The sequence below is a fragment of the Episyrphus balteatus genome, chromosome 2, assembly GCF_945859705.1.
Source record: "Episyrphus balteatus chromosome 2, idEpiBalt1.1, whole genome shotgun sequence".
NCBI classification, from domain to species: domain Eukaryota; kingdom Metazoa; phylum Arthropoda; class Insecta; order Diptera; family Syrphidae; genus Episyrphus; species Episyrphus balteatus.
Genome location: NC_079135.1, coordinates 26,470,697 through 26,492,201, shown reverse-complemented (window position 1 = coordinate 26,492,201; position 21,505 = coordinate 26,470,697). Strand labels below are relative to the sequence as shown.

General features: G+C 31.1%; 2 protein-coding genes across 2 annotated transcripts in view; one reads left to right on the top strand and one right to left on the bottom strand.

Annotated features, from left to right (window-relative positions):
• LOC129908116 (phosphatase and actin regulator 4) overlaps positions 1-21,505 on the bottom strand; it is a 413,058-nt gene that overhangs the window by 352,268 nt on the left and 39,285 nt on the right. The window lies entirely within an intron of this gene.
• LOC129908136 (uncharacterized) lies at positions 4,180-4,798 on the top strand. The gene is made up of 2 exons (XM_055984456.1): positions 4,180-4,350; positions 4,421-4,798. The coding sequence occupies exons 1-2, from the start codon at positions 4,264-4,266 to the stop codon at positions 4,658-4,660; spliced, it is 327 nt and encodes a 108-aa protein (XP_055840431.1). The 5' UTR covers positions 4,180-4,263; the 3' UTR covers positions 4,661-4,798.

Genomic DNA, 21,505 nt, shown 5'->3' with positions numbered 1-21,505 from the left:
CATGCCTGTAGGCCCACGCGTTCTCAAACCGGGAGAACTTAAAAGTAAAAAAAAAATAGGCACGATTCTGAAAAAATAAGCATGATGTGGCGGTTTAACATGGAAGGCGATTTTTTAAAAATCTGACAATGTGCAAAGCGTAGGCCCATGACACAAGCTATCATTTGGCATCACTCCCAAAAATTGCTCTCAAGCGGTTTAGCTTCCAGGAGCGTTCAAAGATTCGGGGATTTTTCGAAAAAATATTTTACCCCAACTTTCAAACACGATTTTCTCGGAATTTTGAAAAAAATCGAAAAACCGGATTATACCACTATCGGGTAGCTGAGAATATAAGCTTTCATATGGAACCTCTCCCCTGTCTCTAGATCAAAGCGTTTCAACGCCTATATCGCGGAATTTTGAAGAAAATGAAAATAAAATTTTTGATGCCAAAAGGTAGCGGGGACTCTAACCTACATTTGGGTACAACTCCCATCCCTGTAGGTCCACGCGTTCTCAAACCGGGAGAACTTAAAAGTAAAAAAAAAAATAGGCACGATTCTGAAAAAATAAGCATGATGTGGCGGTTTAACATGGAAGGCGATTTTTTAAAAATCTGACAATGTGCAAAGCGTAGGCCCATGACACAAGCTATCATTTGGCATCACTCCCAAAAATTGCTCTCAAGCGGTTTAGCTTCCAGGAGCGTTCAAAGATTCGGGGATTTTTCGAAAAAAAATTTTACCCCAACTTTCAAACACGATTTTCTCGGAATTTTGAAAAAAATCGAAAAACCGGATTATACCACTATCGGGTAGCTGAGAATATAAGCTTTCATATGGCACCACTCCCCTGTCTCTAAATCAAAGCGTTTCAACGCCTATATCTCGGAATTTTGAAGAAAATGAAAAAAAAATTTTGATGCCAAAAGGTAGCGGGGACTCTAACCTACATTTGAGTACAACTCTCATGCCTGTAGGTCCACGCGTTCTCAAACCGGGAGAACTTAAAAGTAAACAAAAAAATAGGCACGATTCTGAAAAAATAGGCATGATGTGGCGGTTTAACATGGAAGGCGATTTTTTAAAAATCTGACAATGTGCAAAGCGTAGGCCCATGACACAAGCTATCATTTGGCATCACTCCCAAAAATTGCTCTCAAGCGGTTTAGCTTCCAGGAGCGTTCAAAGATTCGGGGATTTTTCGAAAAAAAATTTTACCCCAACTTTCAAACACGATTTTCTCGGAATTTTGAAAAAAATCGAAAAACCGGATTATACCACTATCGGGTAGCTGAGAATATAAGCTTTCATATGGCACCACTCCCCTGTCTCTAAATCAAAGCGTTTCAACGCCTATATCTCGGAATTTTGAAGAAAATGAAAAAAAAATTTTGATGCCAAAAGGTAGCGGGGACTCTAACCTACATTTGAGTACAACTCTCATGCCTGTAGGTCCACGCGTTCTCAAACCGGGAGAACTTAAAAGTAAACAAAAAAATAGGCACGATTCTGAAAAAATAGGCATGATGTGGCGGTTTAACATGGAAGGCGATTTTTTAAAAATCTGACAATGTGCAAAGCGTAGGCCCATGACACAAGCTATCATTTGGCATCACTCCCAAAAATTGCTCTCAAGCGCCTTAGCTTCCAGGAGCGTTCAAAGATTGGGGGATTTTTCGAAAAAAAAAATTTGCCCCAACTTTCAAACGCGATTTTCTCGGAATTTTGAAAAAAGTCAAAAACCGGATTGTACCGGATTTTTTTTTTATGATAAAAAATTAAACATTTTACTAAAAAAATAGAAATATATTAACTATTAAAAAAACCAAGAGAAAAGATCATGAAAAATTATCTGTTTTATTTATAAAAATATCCATGTGTTAAAATAATTCCATTAATAACTAGAACCAAACATCTTAAGCTATGGTGTTTTATAAAAGTTTAAAATATCTTCATATTTCATTATACTTTCCAAATAAAAATCAATGTATCCTCTCACCCATCACAGCTCAGCTCAGCTCACTTTACCTTAGCTCACCCAACAGCTCAGCTCACCCAACAGCTCAGCTCAACCTTCAGCTCAGCTCACTTTCAGCTCAGCTCAAATGAGCTGAGCTATGGTACATAGCTCAAAATTTGAGCTGAGCTCAGCTAACTTTTGAGCTTTGTAGCAACCCTGCAAGTTCCATTTTGCTACTACTAGTGCTGAAGCACACACAATTCTCATAAAATGACCATATCGCACATTTTATGCGCAATTCATTTACTTTCGTTAACCATATACCGTACGTTTTGAACCGCACAACATGAGTAAATTTCACAGAATAAATTGAAAACTACATGGACGCAAGGGGGATGAAAAATTTAATAATAGAAATTAAAAATGTCAAATGAAATTCATTTATGATGAAGATGATGAAGATGAAGATGCTTCGCATGACAGCAGGAGTAACAAAGCTTGATAGAATTAGAAGTACAAAGATCCGAGGAAGCCTTCATGTTAAAAATACCATCTCCCAAAAAATTGAACACGACCGACTCAGTTGGTATTGCCATGTTCAAAGGAGAGATCCTGAGAACCCCGTCAAAAAAGCAATATCATATAACGTTCCAACACGAAATAAAAAGAAAGGTAGGCCTAAAAACTCCTGGTACAAGCAAATGCAAAAACACCAGCATTCAGTTGGCCTCAGAAACGGAACAATACAAAACCGGGAGGCTTGCCGCCGATTTCTGAGGTCAACCCGGCGAACCCCACAGGCGGATCACTAGTGTGAAGCAGTAACGTGGGAAGGTTATGATCCCCTCGACATCGAGATCATAACAGAGCGCCGAGAAAAAGGAAGAAGAAGAAGAAGAAATGAAATTCATTTACATTTACTGAATGAGAAGTATAACTTCAGTCGCGTGTACATGTACACACACTCTTTTTTTTAGTGTAATTCTAATTAAGCTTTTAAGTTTTTTGGATTCCCTTACATAAAAATGAAATTGATCGCTAGGCAACACAATATACATACAAGCAAAGTAACCATATGTAAAATAATACTAATTAAAGCAATTGCGAAGCCTCATATTGCACAGTAGCAGTTGGTAAACCACATTTTTTATGATAATAGTGAAGTAAAAGTTCGCAAAATAATTTTTAACGAACTGCTTTAAACAACTGCCAAATAAATGCAATTTGTACAATTTTATCATTAAAATGCAAGTATTATTAATTGGCTCTTGAAAATAGGATAATCTATCAACTTAAAGACAAATTTGTTGAAGTTTTTGTAAAATACATCTGATTCAAGGTTTATATGCTTTGATCTGCAGTTAATGTTTATTTTTCATATGCACTTCTTTTGCAAATTAATTTTTTTATAATAAATTGTACGAACTTAAAATTCCAAATACCCCATTTCCATATTTTCATCATTAAATGCAAGAAAACCCTCTTTTTTACATTCCATACACAGTAACCATGTCTCCATTATTCACGTTTTTCAATTATGTTCATATAAAACCCTGACCTTGCTGAATTAATTATACTTCACTTGCTGATTCCTTCCTCATCCCACTACCAAAAAATAAAAATAAATGAAAAAAAAATTCATAACACACATCGCGAACTCAAATGAACTTCACAACATTGCATAACATTTGTCAGCAGCAGATATACAAAATGTTACTCAATTACGCACTATTTCACTCTTTTTGTTACATTGTTTTCGTCTTCTTTTTTTTCTTTTTTTGCAGTCACCGCATTCAACTACCGGCGACAGAAAATTTTGCTCAATCAATCAAACTGAAAATACCAACAAATCGCGTATCAATTAATCCAATAGACCCAAGCCAGAGGACGTGGAGGAGCCATTTTAATCAGCTGACCGACGCGACGCCACCGATGAACATCCAAACCAACACACATTGACTTTAATCACATTTCGTATTCACACAACGATTGGCTCGAAACACTCTTGCCACTGTCATTCCATTTTTGGCCAGCCCTATCTACATGAGACATCCAATCCACCTAAAAGCCCCATTATACCCAAAATCCAAAGTCGGGCAAAAATTTGTAAATTCACTGATATATTTCTTTTAATTTGGATAACTTTCAATTATTTCCACAATGATATTAAAGACTTTTTTAAGGTATAGACAAAGTGATACGTAGTGGGAACTGAGGTTATATTGTATTGTATTACCCCCTCAATGAGCCAATGAACGTGCCATGGGCAATTCATTTGTTGAAGGTATTTATTCAAATTTTTGGTAAATTCGGATATATATGCCGGTGGTTTGGTTGAAAAAGGTATCAGTTTCACTTCGAATCTACACCAAAGAAAACCAAACTCAATTCAATATGTTCAAATTTGTAAGTTCTTTGCATACTTTTAGGAGTTAAACAAATTAATTTAAGGATATTCTCTATTCTCTTTTAACAGTTCGCTCTTTGTTTGATGGCTTGTGTTGCCTTGGCCGCTGCTAAGCCTGGTATTGTAGCTCCTTTAGCCTACACCGCAGCATACTCATCGCCTTTGATCGCCTCTCCCTACACCGCTGCCGCCTACACTGCTGCAGCATATAGCGCTCCATTGGTTGCATCTCCTTACTATGCATCACCGTATGCGGCCGCCTACAGCGCATATCCTTATGCATCCGCTCCATTGTTGCTTCGTCGTTAATCAACATGGATTATGTAACCCGCCTCGCTTACTGACCACTTATTTTCTGCCTTCTGGATCGTAGTCGGTCGTTCTCGTCGACTCTCTCCTGGCATTTTGTTGATTTTTGTTAAAACGAAACTTTAAATTGAAAACAAATAAAATACGAAAAAAAAAAGTTAAAGTATCTAAAGTTTTGTACATTCCAAGTTGAAACTATACATGTTCGTGTAAATTGCCTGCAGAAATAGACAAGGAAATGATGTTAGAATGAAAAAAAAAAAAAACAGGACATGAAAGTGTTCCCGCTGCTATTCTGGTATTTCTCAGGAAGTGACCGAAAGTATGTGTGCGACTGTGTTTTTTAGTGACGTTGATGATGATGGGTATGCTTTGATTTTGTGTCCTGGAATGAAGGTTTTTTTTTTTTTTTTTTGTAAGCTTGGGGCAGGTTTTTGTTAGAGTATAAATGAAGTTAATTAGAAGGTTAATTAGCGCACAGCATCGGTCTGTCAAAACAAATTGGATGTCATGGAAGTTTTCTTTCTGTTTGGACGTGTGTCCCGTTGATTGTGTGTGTTTAGATTGATTGTGGCTGTTGTGGGTTTTAGTTTTTTTTTTTGTTGTTGGTAGAAGTGGTTAAAAAATCAAAAGCTTCTGTCAGTTGCAGTTAGATTCTTTATATTTTCAGGTATAGTTATATTATTATTATATTTATTATTTTCTGTATCACTCAATTTTGTATTGAAAACAGTGTTGAAAAATTTAGTATTCAATGTGTTTTTTTTTAAGCTTATTTTCCCTAATTTTAACTTTATCATCCATTATTTCAAAAAACTATTGATTGAAATAATTTGATTTAAATTAAGTGCATAAATATAATTTTTAAAAAAGGTAGTTTTTATTCATAACCTTAAGTGTTTCTGTCGTTTTTAAATATTTTTTTTTAAATAAAAGTCATTTTTTTTAGAAAATTGCCCCTTCCCCTTAAAGAGCGGGAGATACACCCGCTCCCATAGTAAAAATTTGTGGCACTCGGGGACTGCCGCAGTAAAGCTATTGCATAGCATTGATTATCAACTTATAATTATTATTTATGGAACTATAAAATTGTTATTAATTTATTTTTTATTTATGGAGTATTTATTTTTTCTTTGATATTTATTCAAGTTTTTTCTTTAAGATTAATTCAAGTTAGATATCAAATAAAAAAAAAGTGGTTGTCTGTAAAATCGGTTTACGGACGACAATTTTACGTGATAACGTCATAATTTATAGTTTTTACTTGCGATATAGGTACTATATCTAAGTGTTCTGAAAGGTTCTGAAAGGGTACAAAACTTAAATAATATGGAAAAACTACCTTATAAAAAAGTCGGATTTCTTAAGAAAAAAAATTTTATCTCGGTTATTTATGGAATATTCTCAATAATGTTATACCATTTTGAAAAGAGAATTGAACACACCAACTTTTAAGGTAACTTGCCGAAACATCGTAGTGCATTTTTTTTACACTACGGTTCATTGAATTAGAGTCATGTAAAATTTTTTAGTACTTAGTTGGTCAAAAAAGTAATATTTTCTTTAAAACTGATGCAGCTGAGTTAAAATTTTTGAATGCATTTGGTAGCAGGGTTATTCAAGGTTGCGTAGCAAAAGAAAAAAAATGAGAAAACTTAAGATTTGTAGTCACGGCACATGAAAAACCGTCACAGGGTGACCATTTTTTCGACTTTTTTTCAAATGCCCATAACTCACAAAATATATGGCTGCGATTTTTTTTAATTATTTTTCTGATAACTGTCACCACCTATTCTATCTACCGTTATCGTTTCGACGTTAACTTTTGGGACACCCTTTATATCAAGTTATGCATTCGTACAAAAAAAAAAAAAATTGAGATAACATTTTTCCATGACATTACGATGATAGACAATGCCAAAAAAGTGGGTCCCGGAAGTCCGTCTGTCCGTCTGTCTGTCAGTCTGTCTGTCTGTCTGTCTGTATAAGGAACTAGAGCCTAAACGGATGGACCGATTGACTCCAAACTTGCTATGTAGTAGTTTTTGGAGACTCTCCAGAGGGGTTTTTGGAATTAATTTTTTTGGACCAAAAATAACGGTACCTGTCATACAAAAATTTCGGATAAGTTTAATTTCACGAAAACGGCTCCAACGATTTTGTTAAAAAAATTCAAATGTTAGTTTTTAAACAAGGTCTATCTTTTGAAGAAAAAAATTTTTTTTTGAAAATCGTAACGGTACCTGCCATAGGACCGCTTTTTTCAAATCGGATTTTCTGCAAAACTACTTATTGTATTTCAACGAATTTTTTTATACAAAAGCATTTATATAATTTTAATATAAGCCAAAAATAAAATTTTGAAAAAAATAATTTTTGGATTTTTAAAAAAAACGGGACATTGAATTTTTTTGAAATTTTGTTTTTAGATGTTGATTAGTTATTTCTACAAAATGGCATACCAATTTTATTTTTAAACTTTTTTTTTCAAAAAATTATTTTTAAAAAATTAGTTTTTTTAAAAAACGGCTTTAACGATTTTGAAAATTTTTTTTCTAAAAATGCACCTTAATATATCAAATAAAACTGCATACTTGTTTTGTAGGGCGATTTGATTTTAGACATTGTTTTATTTTTTTGAAAAATAAATTTTATTTTTTTTTTTTGTTTTTATGTAACTACATTTCCCAAGTTTCTATATAAAAAGTCTTAAAAATTAAAGCAACTTCAACTCTAAGAGCAAGTTCGTGCGACCCAGTCGTGCATTTTATTTAAGATCAATTCATACATTATAAAAAAGCGAAAAAAAATTAATTAAAGTTAATTAAATTAAAAATTAACATTTCTCATTATGTCAATTTTTTTATATTTAAAAGTATACAAAAAAAACTGTACCTTCAATAAGCCTTTTATTTCTTTTTAAGAATTAAATCACACATTTTTCATGAAAAAATGCGAAAGAATTAACTTTTTTTTCTTTAATAAATAATAAATAATAAATTTTATATCATAATAAATTTTTTATCATTGGAAAAAATATCATTTCACCTTTAAAAATATACTTCAAACATATGTATCTGTCGGCAAACGATCTCCCACAGGTGTTTTGTTCTCGATCGTACCATATACATATGAGATAAGAGCATTTGGAGGGATGATTCTTTGGTGTATTCTAAGAAAAAAATTTTTCTACAGTAACTCTCCATCTGAAAAGTTTATACCCTTTAGCCATGATTGAAGAAAACGCTTACTTTGGTATGCCAGTATTCACATTAATGTCAATTTCTCCATTAGTGTTCTTTTGCTTTGGTCAAAAATGGTTAAGAATTAAAAATTTATTTTTGTAAAATAAGTTTATTTTTATTTAAGACCTAGTTACAACAATTATTTATAGTGTATAAGATTTTTAAGTAAAACCTCCAATAAAAAAAAAATACATACCTAAGTCTACATCGCATATTAACCCTAAACTTAGCTTTTTTTTCCCAATACGATTTCCTTGGAAATTTTTCTTCATCAATGATTTCTCACACATGAATTCATATGTTGTGCCCTATCCAATAGTCCCCATGAAACCCAAAAAATTTCATGGCCAACCAAACACATGTCAATGTTTGCTTACCCAGATTTGCAAAAAAAAAAAAATAAAATAAAATATATTTCCTACATTTTGCTTAAGGAAGACGAACAAATAAAAAAAATGTAAAAAAAAAAAATATTAGAGAGAAAACCCACATTTAATGAAAATCACATTCATTGCAGTTATTTGTGTCAGCTCCATTCATTCATGTCCTCTCTTCATCCTCGTCGTCGTACCTCGTACCCCAAGAGTAATCATTTCATTTCGTTTCTTTGAGGATATTTTTTTCCTTCCAGTTTCCCGGTCTTGGTTTCGGTTTCGGTCTGTCCATATATGCGGGGAGACTGTATAAAAACGTATTGTATTATTGTAACTATACATTTTTTTTTTTTGTTAACCACCCCTTATCCTCTTTTCTGGGTCTATTATATTGTATGGATCCCGCTATGCTTATTCTCAGGGCCTCTTTTTGTATTTTGAGTTGTGTGTGGTTTTTTTTTTTCATTTTTATTTTTTCGCTGTGCACAAATCTTTCGCCTGAACTGCTCTTCCTTTGAGGCGCATTTTTCAAGGATATACAAGAGAAAGATACCAAACGAACAAACACACATCTGTGTGTGTGTTTTTTTTTTTTTTTTTGTATTCCTTTTCTAAGGAGCTGAATTTGAAGCTAGAATATTTTACAGTCTATTTGGAAAAGTCCATATTTATATGCGGGACATAGTGAAAGGCCATCAGGAGAAAGAAAGAAGCTCTCCAGGGATTCGAATTTAGATTTCAGAATATACTCTTGAGTTTGGACATTTTTGTGTTCTGGCTCATATACATATTCGTAACTCGTCTAGAGAAAGAGAGGATGACTCTGAAGCTCCATGAGACTTTTGAACATGTAAAACACAGTCGATGCAAGAAGAACTATACGACTTCTACTATACAGCTGGTGTGGTTCTCATGTCAGGTTTTGCAAGGATAATGTGCTGGAGATGTTTTTGTTTCAAAAAAAAAAATAAATCTAATACCCAAGAGACTATACAGGGTTTAAGGTTGTTGTTTTGTGGTGGAAGGTGGTGTTGCTTTTGCTGCTGCTGTTGTTATCCTTGGCCACCATATCTGTTTTGGTTCCAGTAACAGGCATCGAGGTTAGCTGTCTTAGACACTCTTTTGCTTGGGAGATGTCCCTTATCTGAATCGTCTACATGGGGTTAACATGTCAGGGTTATAAAGTGTGACTAACTGCCTTAGTAATTGTATAATTGGTTCTGTCAAATGCAAATGGTAAGATTTTTCTTTTCTTCATGATTAATTGTCACACAAGAGTGTGAAAAAGATTAAGTAATTTTTAAGACGTATAAGATTTTTACTAAATGTCCCATTCTTGACTTGTCTTTTGGATTTATCACTTAAGTATAATTAAATACTTTATTTAAGTGAACTTGAAATGAGCCTGAGAGTATGCAATTAAAAATAATAAAACGTTCGTAACAATGGGTTATTCCTGACCTTAGATCTTCGGTTATTTATTACACTGGTGAAAGTGCAGCACTTCGGACCTTATTCTTTTATATAAGGAAAATTGTTTGAGCATATTTAGTAACGGTTTTTATTTACCACCTTTTTAAATCTGTTTAAATCTCTCCGATATCTTTTTTACTTCCCGAGATATCCTCAGTTGTTTGATATTTTTAAAAATTTTATAATGTCATTATCTTCTTTATGATATATGAAGCCAAACTCACTGACTTCAGTTTAAGATATCTCGGGCAATACATAAGATATTGAAAAGATTTAAATATCCAAAGATGGGAAATAGTTCTTATAGAAACCGTTACTAAATATGCTCAAACAATTTTCCTTATACAATAGAATAAGGTCCGAAAAACTCAAAAAAAAACGTTTTTTTGCATTTTCTAACGGTAATATCTCAAAAACGGGAGCTGCTAGAATTTTTTTGACTTCGGATTCGAATTCAGCACACCAAAAACCTTCAGAAAAGTATATTTTTGTTCCGGCAACAGAACCCTTGTTAACCAGTGTTAAATAAGTCCCAACAAGCAAGCATTAAGATAGACAGTTTTTTGTAATAGCAAAAGTGGACTTATTTTCCTGGTTTTTGGGACTCATTTCATTATTTTAATTTATAACTTTGGTATATATTTCACAGTTATGTAGTAGTTCCTATTAAATAGGACACCTATAACTGGGTTACTTCCTTTTTTTCATTTTTAATTTTTAATTATTCGCGTAGCAAAATAATGTCTAACCGAAAGCTCTTCGGTGAGTTAAAAAAAAAAATGAGTTTAAAAGTCTTGGTTAAAAACTAGTCGCCTCGGTTAATCTAAATTATGTTTAAAATTACCATGAGAAAATTATTTTAACATATCAACTTGTTTATATTGATCGAGAAACTAGGTTAAAACTTGAGATTTTAGTACAATTTAACCGAGAAAGTGCGGATAAGATTAAACAATTTTGTATATCCGAGTCGACTCGTGTAATTTTAATCGGGTTAGTTTGAAGGTGCAAACTCTCTCTGTTAATTTTACACGAGTTTTACGTTGCGATCATTTTTCTGCGTGTAAGGTTCGGGGACAGTTTTTGCAAAAAAAATATTCTTTAAGTGCTAAAATCAGCAAAAAATGAAAAATCGATTGTGTACGAAACTCGAGTCCGTTAACTTAGGATATTTATTCGGCAAAAACTTATAACTGCCGGATTTGACGGACGGTCTTTCTCTAAAGAATAGACAAAGTAACAGCTCCGTGAAACCAGAACTGCGACCCAAAAATTTTTGAACCAAACTAGTATATACCACCCAAAAATTCAAACGGCTATAGTTTGTCTACCTGGAGAAATTGATGGCATGGTAGAAAAACGATGATTTTTTGTAGGTATGTCTACAAAAAATCATCGTTTTTCTACCATGCGTTTAGAAGATATTCCAAATACAAAATTTGCAATGGAAAATTCAAAAGTCTCTGAAAAAGTAGTGAAAAGTACCCTAAAAATCCTCCAAAAATTATTTTTTTTTTTCAAAATTCAAACTTCTGTCATTTGTTCAACTTGTGCTCTTTACTTATACCAAAAATTTTTCGTTTATTCATCCTAATTTTAAGAGATGCTCAAAATAAAAAAGTTTAGATTAAAAAAAAAAAAACAAGTAATTTTTGGTAATTTTAGAACAAAATGATATTTTGTTAGAAAGTTGCTATAAAAATTTTGTTTTTAAGTATTTCCTAAACGAAGGATGGACAAACGATTATTTTTAAAATTCGAGGTAGACAAACGATTGCTATTGGTTTTGTACGTCTATCTCAAAATTTGAGCGTTTTAGGCGATTTTCATTTTCCAGACCTCCTATAAAAAAAAATTATTTGCTTTAAAATTTGTTTATAAAAAAAAAAACTATTTGCTCTAAAATTTGTTTGAAGGGTGGACTAACGAAAATTTTGGATGGACAAACATGGGTTACCTCAGAACTTTCGACTGGGTTAACCGATTTGGATGATTCTTTTTTTTATTTGGTGCCTTCACTTTCAAAGTTTGTTATTGTGAAACATATATTATTTTAATCAAAATCGTTACATTCGCTTTTGAGAAAAACAACTTTTTTTTCATTCTGGTTAAATGGCACGTACTATTAACTCTATGGAATTACACAAAACTCTTATATAAAACAGCCCAGAATACTTGCAAATCTGTGATGTAACGCTTGGCTTTTCAGTGAAACCTTATAGGTACATACTTCTTGTTTCATTAGAAAATCTGATTTCTTTTTTCCAGTAAAATAAATATAACTTTGAGAATATTTCTCGGAAATGTAGAGTTACGGTCCACTCCAAAGCATTTGCTGAAATAATATAAAACAATAAGTCCCTTACAGTTGTTTCTTTTGACAAACTTTTAAACAATGCTTTCATCAATTATATTTAACAATCTCTTATGTGCTCTATCCCTATTTCTTAGCATTTACGAGTGCTTATATAGTTTAGTTAGGAAGAATAAATCTTTCTTTCTATAAAACTCTTCTATAAAGCAAACAAACAAATATCTCTCATACATTCAATGATAGTGTCAAAGTGACTCCCAAAAATGCTAGTCGTCGATTTGTTTGTCAATTTACACAAAATCCCTATTTGAGATTATTTAAGCTTATCATCATCGTCATCATCATCAGATGGGATGGGCTTTTTGTTTGTTGTTATTGTTATTGTGTGTATATTTATAGTTTGTCGAAGGATAAAGGCATTTCATATTATAAAGACACAAAACCAGGTCAACATTATTTGTACTTATACGACACACATAAATGCTTCCTGTACAAAGAACTTGAAACCAAAAAATCCTTTACATGTTGTTACATATAGAAATACATACAAGTACGAGTAGTTTGTAACATCAAATGTTTCAGAATAAGGATATAGTGTTAAGTTTTCAAGGAATAAATATCCCAGTTTTACACTGATTCTTGTGACATAACATGACATGAAATGTCAATACTAATTTCGGAGGATGAAGACATTGGTTTTTGGGGGTTTAGTTTAGCTTGTCTGTATCTATTTCATAAGTAGAGCAATAGATTTATTTTGGAAATAAGTTTGCTAGAAAAGAAATTAGTTCTTTTGATAGTTTTGCAAAAGAAAATAGTTTGGCATTGTGGTTTATAGCTAAAAATGAAAATAAAACTCATGCAATTCGAAGAAAATAATATCAGAGTTTGTGATACTGATATTTTACACCAATATGTTTTGAGAGATGAACTAAAAATTGTTTATTAATTAAACCATGTATTTATTGCGAATTTATTTAAGTTTTATTTAAATAAGAATAAACATTGGTATCTTATAAAATATAAAAATGATTGTCAGTTTACAAGTTAAATTAGTAATTTATGAAAACTTTTTGTGACGGGTGGGAAACATTCGAATTGCTTTGCAAGAATTGAGTTTTTAAGGTCAAATGTGAAAATCGTTTTTTTTTCTAGTGAAAATAGACCTCTTAATGTAATAAGTTAAATCAAAATTGAGAAAAATCTCAAAGTCCAAATTTATAAGCCTTTTTTTAACGAAAAAAGCAAACTTCCTACTTTTGATTAAATTTTGTAAAATGTAGGTAGATATACTGAGGGAAAAGCCTCCAACAACATAAAATCAATGAAAACCGCATTTATTTTTTAACTACTATTCGGAATGATTTTACTTTGAAGATTTTAATTTTTTTTTGTTTTCTCTTTTAAGGCAATATATTTCAAAGTAGTTCATCTTTTAAACTTCAATTTAATTTTTCCTTCAGTGTACATTTTCATGTTGTAAGAATGCATTTATTGTTCGAAGCAAAATATATTAAAGGAGTTTTTTTTTTTTGTTAAAAACCCCCTAATTTTCAATACAAAAACAAAAATTGCTGAAAAATACTTAAGTTTTGAAAATTACAATACGGTATTTTTTTTTTTGAAATTTCTGTTTATAGAAAAGTCAAAAACGTTTCTTCGTGCAAAATATAAATCGAAAAAAATACATTTGAAATTAAAAAAAAAAATACTTACTGAAAAATATTTGCATTGAAAATAAAATTTTTATTGCAAATATTTTAAAATGCAAAATTTTTTTCAGTTACAAAAAATATTTGTTTAATGCAAATATTTTTCAGTTGCAATCTTTTTTTTTTTTTATTTGCAATAAAATATTTTTTTTTTAATTTGTAATGGAAAACAAATGTTTTTAAAAAATTATTTCTTACAACCTTAGTTTAATGTAGCAGATTTTACTTAAATCTGTAGCAAAAAAATATATTTTTTGAAACGTTACCAACAGGTTACTACTTGGCATAGAACCATTTTTTTTTTTATTTCTTAATTTCTCATAAACGAATAAGTTGAGTTCAAAGATTTTCTTTTATACAGAAGCGATAAGATAATGTAAATATTGAAACTTTAAAAAAATTTAAAAACGCATTTTGGATTTTAAAAACAGTTTCAAAAAAATCAATTGCATGCCAACTTTTTTTTAGAAAAATGCTATAAAGTTTGTATAAATAAAAATGTAAAAAACTCTGTTCTGCCGATTTAAAAGTTTTTTTCTAAAAATTCTTTTCTATACAAAAAAAAAAAAGAAATTTCTTACTTCGTGTTGTGGTAAAAATTAAAAAAAAAGGTGTTTAAGTTATTATAAAAACGAATTTTATACTTTTTTTTGTGTACATTCATCTACGCACATAAATATGTATAAAAAACCGCTTTAACGATTTTAAAAACAAAACTTCTAAGCATTCTGTGTTATTCAAGAAATTAAAAACCATATCTCGTTTGAAGTTCAAACCCATTTAAAAAATATTTGTTTTTGTTTTGAGAACCAAATTTCATATGTAATATCTAACAAGACTTTTACATAAATAGCCCAGTAGAATTAAACATTTCAAATGGAAAAAATTAGATCGTGCAATTTTTTTTCATAGGATGATAGAGGGGATCACTAGGAGCTTAAAACCAGTTTTTCGGGAAAATCGACCTTGTGCTTAAGCCGCCATCTTGGATTAAAGGTAAAACACGTTTTAGTGAATAACTCGGCCATTTTTGATTTTTGACAAAAATTATATATGTAAAACTTGTAGAAAATTTTATTTTCTATAACTTTTGTCTTAATAAATTTTTCTATGTGACCTATATTTTTCGAGTTAATTTGAAAAAACTATACCCCTACTCAGCTTAAACTTTATACCCGCTTTGATTATAGATTTTAAGATCAACGCAATATGGGAGTGTTTTTATATGTTTTTGGGGATGATAAATCTAGCTGCAATGTTCGTTTTTGCAAATTCATGAAATTTTATAAACAAAAGGAACTATCTCAAAATTGGAAAGTGTCGTTTTAAACAAGATTAGTAAATATTATAATTGATGTCTAGCAAGACAAGCAAGTTTTTGAATTTTTCAAATCGGTTCATTAATGCCTGAGATATGACCAATTGTTTATAATAAAAGCTTAAAAGAGAGAGTGAGTTATAAACAATTGGTCATATCTCAGGCATTAATGAACCGAATTGAAAAATTCAAAAACTTGCTTGTCTTGCTAGACATCAATTATAATATTTACTAATCTTGTTTAAAACGACACTTTCCAATTTTGAGATAGTTCCTTTTGTTTATAAAATTTCATGAATTTGCAAAAACTAACATTGCAGCTAGATTTATCATCCCCAAAAACATATAAAAACACTCCCATATTGCGTTGATCTTAAAATCTATAATCAAAGCGGGTATAAAGTTTAAGCTGAGTAGGGGTATAGTTTTTTCAAATTAACTCGAAAAATATAAGTCACATAGAAAAATTTATTAAGACAAAAGTTATAGAAAATAAAATTTTCTACAAGTTTTACATATATAATTTTTGTCAAAAATCAAAAATGGCTGAGTTATTCACTAAAACGTGTTTTACCTTTAATCCAAGATGGCGGCTTAAGCACAAGGTCGATTTTCCCGAAAAACTGGTTGTAAGCTCCCAGTGATCCCCTCTATCATCCTATGAAAAAAAATTGCACGATCTAATTATTTCCATTTCAGCTTAATTTTTTGTACATCCCGACTGGGCTAAAAACGCTTTAACGATCTAAACACTTTTACTAAAAGAGTAAAAGCGTGAGCATATTTCTTTTTCTCTATCAATCTTAACCATTCAAACTGCTATTTCTACTTTTCAAACGAATCTTTCCCTATCTGTAAAAAAGGTGTGACAAGCAAGTACTAACTGCTTTTTTACAACCCTTAATTTGTATATATATATGCGTTCGCATCAAGAAGCACATTTTGTTCGAATGGTGTAGCCATAAACAAAAAGGAAAACAACAAATTTATGATGGATAATATTTGGCGTGGCATTGAACTTCTTAAAATTTATTCAATATTCCAACCAAATATTTAAATATCGATTTATTGAAAAAATGGGATGCCCCTTATTTGATGATATATTTACAACTTAAATCGAATTTTTCAAAATAATAAAAAAATATACAAATTCATTCAAATTTTTGTCGTTCAATCATATTTTTTTCCTCATCAACATCATCACTCATAATAAAAAGATACTTTTTTTCCTATATGTTTACATGACCATAAATTACGATTTAAAACATATGGTGCAAGATTTTTCATCTCTCTATCTCGATTGAAAAAGTTTCAAGAAATTTTGTAATTTAAATTTTTTTTTAAGTAATGCTAATCAGTACTTTTTGGTTTCAAGTTTTCTTATTTTTTTTTTAAACTGACAGCAGGAAAATAAGTTATCAAAATAGGACAAAAAAAAAAAGAAACATTTCATACTTTGAAAAAGAAATATATTCTCAAGAAAAAAAGAAGGAAAGATAATTTATGAGAAATATTTTACTTTCTATGAAAATACAAAAATAAAATGAGCTTGGAAAATGATACTCTTCCTTTTAGGGAGTGACGTGCCGCCATATATTCGCTTCTAGAAAAAAAAAAACAAGATAAATTTAAAAAAGTCCTTGCGAAAAAAGAGTTTCAAAATAAATTTATATTTTCGTCTAAACTCTTATTTGTATATCTGTGAAAATATCTCACTCTTTTTTTTATCTAGAAAACATTGTCATGAATTTACCGTTATGGTATCTGTTTTGATTTTATTTATGCTATACAAAATACTATTTTGCATAATGTTTCCATCACCACCCCAATGACTTCTATTTTTTCGTATATGTGTGCGTGTGAATGATGAGATACGAAATGGGCACAGACAAAAAAAAAACTAAATTATGATTAAGAAAATAAATATTAAAGTTTCACAAGGATATCTCGAAAGTGATATCAGACGCTTTCTCGTTAAATTTTATTTTTGTTTGTCATTTTTTTTTTTTGTTTCGATCGAACAAGAAACTTTGCCTTTTTTTACATTAATAATTATTGTGGGAGGAATATTGAAATTTTTTTTGCAAAAATAAAAATATTAGTAGAATGAAGTTCAACAGTTTTAAGATATTGTTGTTATTTTGTATAAAACATAGTTTTGGAAAACATTTAAAAATAAAAGAAAAAACTTGGCAAAAAGAAGATAGCAAAAAAAAAATGTTTTTATGTCTGAGAATACAAATTACGAGAAATTGATTTTTTTAAATTTCAAAGCTTTGCTCGAAATAAGTAAGAAGTTTTATTTCTTTGAAATACAGTATTCAATATTCTGAATTTCTAACGGCCGATTTCTTCACAGAGTCCTAGCGCTAATACCGGTCCTAGTCCTAAAGTTAGTACTCAAATCGGTATCAACTCATTTCTTCACTCAGGTTCTAAGTCCTAGAACTGTCAATATAGGACCGAGTACTAGTTAGGACTCGGTACTAGCTAGCTCCTCAAAATTAGGTTATTATACCAATCGTTAGTACTCAAATCGGTACCAAGTGATTTCTTCACACAAGTACTAAGCTATAGGACTGTCAAATTGGTACCGAGTATTAGTTAGGACTCGGTAATATTTAGGACCTCAAAATCGGTAGTCTAGCGGCAGTAATACTGAAATCAAAGCAATGAATTTCATTTTTTAAGAGGTATTGCAGTTTTTTTTTTTCAATTTTTTGAGTGTTGTTTCGCTTGACAAGCATTTTGGGAGATTTTAATGACTTGATTTTTTTTTAATATTTAACAAAAATGGCAAATGCTATGCCAGAACGGGAAGAACAAACAAATGTACACTGCTTAATAAAGAAGTATTTCTACATTTCTCATTCTTTCGAAAAAAAACAATTAAGTCTAGAAAGGCCCTCTTTACGTAGACATTCTACATTTACATTTCTCGACACCCGACATCCAACTTCCAGCACAAAATATGCTTGCTTTAAGAATTCTGTTTATGGATATTGCGGAAAGCCATTAACAATTAAATTTACACCAACGTCTTGAAACGTGTGGTCAGAAAACCTACGGCTGTCTCGTGCTCGCCAACATGCCATGATAAAATAATGCTAGTCGCATTATAATAGAAAAAGACATAATCACATGACTGCGTTTTTTAAACTTGTCTTTTTATTTTATTTTTATTAAAATACATTTATGTTGCAAAAGTCTATAAAAAAACTCTCTTTAACTTAAGATGGATCTGCTGCATTAAAATCGACGGATCCGCTTTTCTTAGCCTCGTCTACATTTACCAGATATTCAGCATTCATGAATGTATTCTTGACAAAACTCATTGAATTTTTTTTTCTTGTTGGTTTCTTGTGAGTTTCATCACATTATTTTTTCTTTTTTATTATTTTATACTTTTTTCTATTTTTAATTTTGTAAATTCCCTCAAAAATATCAAAATAAAATTTTTCATTTATCAAAATATAGTCAGAATGACAGTTAGACCAGTTTTATACGTATTAGTTCTTAGGACTCTCTTGTGAATTTAGATCGGGTCCTATATGTGTGAAGAAATGCTCGGGTCCTAACTTTTCATTAGGACCGAGTACTAGTACTAGTACCTGGTCTAGCTAGGTCGGGTACTAAGCTGACTTGGGACTTTTGTGAAGAAATTGGCCGTAAATACATAAATACTCGTACTATCGATGCGTAGAATGTTTTGTAATAAATTAATGAATAGAAAGTACCTACATGAATTTTGAAAATAGAATTCTGTATTTTAAGACTTAAATATTTTATATTCTAATACTGAGAAAATATTCCATTTTCTTTTTATTTGATAGCCCTATTTTAAAAGTAAAGCTTGTGAATAAATGTGATTTACCTTTTCATAAAAAATAAAATACATTTTTTAGTTTTGGAAAATGAATTAGTTTTTATATCAACCATTTAGTTTACCTTAAAATTAATGGCAACCTAAAAACTCTTTACTTAACCAAATATTATAATCAAATCAAGTATTTCTTTCTAGTTGAAAAAAAAAATTGATTTAATTTTTAAAGAATTCAAAAGATTCTTGTACTTGTATGTAAGTCTTTCTTGACTTTGTGTAAGCGAAAAACACCAACCACATATGTTACCTTCCAAAAAAGCATGTGCTTATCAATGAATATTACAAACATTCTACTATAAAAATACTGATTTCCAATCATTTAGCTAAAACGAAATTTGATTTTCTCTTGCGAATTCATTTAACATTGTCATTGAGCTTATATACATTGTATAAATCTATGCGGACACAAAATGGCAAAACGCCCTCTAATATCCACACAAAAAGCAAAACCATTTCAACTGTGAATTCCCTTAACGTTGGAACAATAAATCTTATGTTCTGCCACAACCACCCTGAATTGACATTTAATTCCCGAACATGCTTGCTGCTAATTTTCTCAATTTTGCAAGATTCTCAATCCGCTAACAGATGATACTATTATATACTATCTAAAAAAGACGACGACTGCTGAAAAAAGACGATATGAAGAAGACGTTACCCAAGGACGAAGACAAAGATATGGCAAAACTATACTAAGCAATTCGCATTCCCCCATTCCCAATGCGATTGCCAATGCCATCAGAGAGAGTAGGTATGGTATAGTAGTATATTGAACGTTTTTCTCATTATCCTTTAACAATCCTATTGCCTTTTGATTTCCTCCTTTTGGCCTACATTAACGGGTGTATGTGATCGGTGCTTTCTGTGTATATATGAACATAAACGACTATAAATACGACAAGCTAACAGCTTTGACAACGGAACTATACGGAACCAACAACGCTGCTGTGTTATAAGTATACCAATGATGGTGACATTTGCTGAACATACACCCAAGCTATCATAATACACACAAACACACTATACACAGAATGTGGTTGCTCTTTTTGGAGGCACATGATGGATAAACGAGTGACTGAACTGAGTTAAGAAGCTTTAAGATGGCGCGCCCTCACGGGAACATCCGTTGCCTCTTTGATTTTCTTCCTTTTTTTTACTTGATGACCCTCTGAAGAACTGTCATCGTGAAAGGAACAGCAGTGGCAACACCATTTGCAGCATCTGTTAGCATAACCCACCAAGGATCTCATTTTCACCGCCCGCTACTAACATCGAATACTCGAATAGTCCACCCTTCAACCTCTCAACTAACTTGGTTGTTTTTATTTTGATATTAAATTGGTTTTCTTCTTGCTGCTTTATCTAACGGTAACGGTCGATGGTGTAGTGGAAGAGTCGATGTTGATGGTTTTGTGTTCACGCTCTTAAGGATTCGAGTATGACAGCTAATCGAAAACACTTTGGCGCGTTTATATAATGTGTTTTGGTTTGGAAGAAATATATTGATGAATAAAAATGTTATCACAGCAACAACAACAACAACTATAATCGTTTTCAGTTTATGATTTTACAACCTCGAAGATGTTAAATACAAATTTTGTTGCTAGAAAATGTTGATTTGTTTTGATTGGAAGAACTATTCCATGGAGCATTATCTTAATTAAAATTTTGTATTGTGTTATTGTGCGTTATTGTTATAAAGCTTATATATTTTCGAAAAAAATGGTGTTTTCTGCTTGAGATTTATATCGCGAGTAAACGAAAAATAGAAAATGGGACCTAGTATACTACCTTGTGGTACCTCAGACATTATTTTCCTAATATCTGAATAATCACTTATGTATCTAAGGTCGAAAACTCTGTTCTCTCGGTCGTATAGAATCCATCGGACAGAGCTTGACTTAATTTGAATTTGAGGCCTTCGGGTCATAATTTTCCAAAAGGTTGAGACACATTCACACAGTATTGTAAAACAAACTTGCGAAAGTCGTTTTTGTCAGAGTTGGGAAGTAATGATTCGAAAAAATTTTAACTACAATTACATGTAATGGAAATGTGCAACATTTTTTTCAATTACATGTAATGAGTGATTGAAGTTCTTCAATTACCCATTACATGTAATTGAAAATTGTCGATTACTTGTAATTCAATTACTTTTATGTAATTGAAAACAAAAGTAATTATCAAAAAAACAGTAATGATTACTTTTTAAAGTAATCATTACACGAAAATGTAATTAATTGAATGTTTTTCTTCAATTACATTTTACGAGATAATTTGTAAATGGTACGGAATTAATATGTTTTGTCATAAGATGCCATGAAAAGTGTTAGAGTGGCTTCAAAATATCTTCAAGAGGTTATTACTTACTACTTGGGCTTACTACATGGGACCTATTTCAGAGCTTACTTCATTGTTTACATCAGCTACATCAATCATTTTAAACATTAATTGCGGCGGCCTGTTGGACTTTTCGAAGCAATTTTTCGGACATTTGCACTATTTAGACCATTAAAAATATTTCCC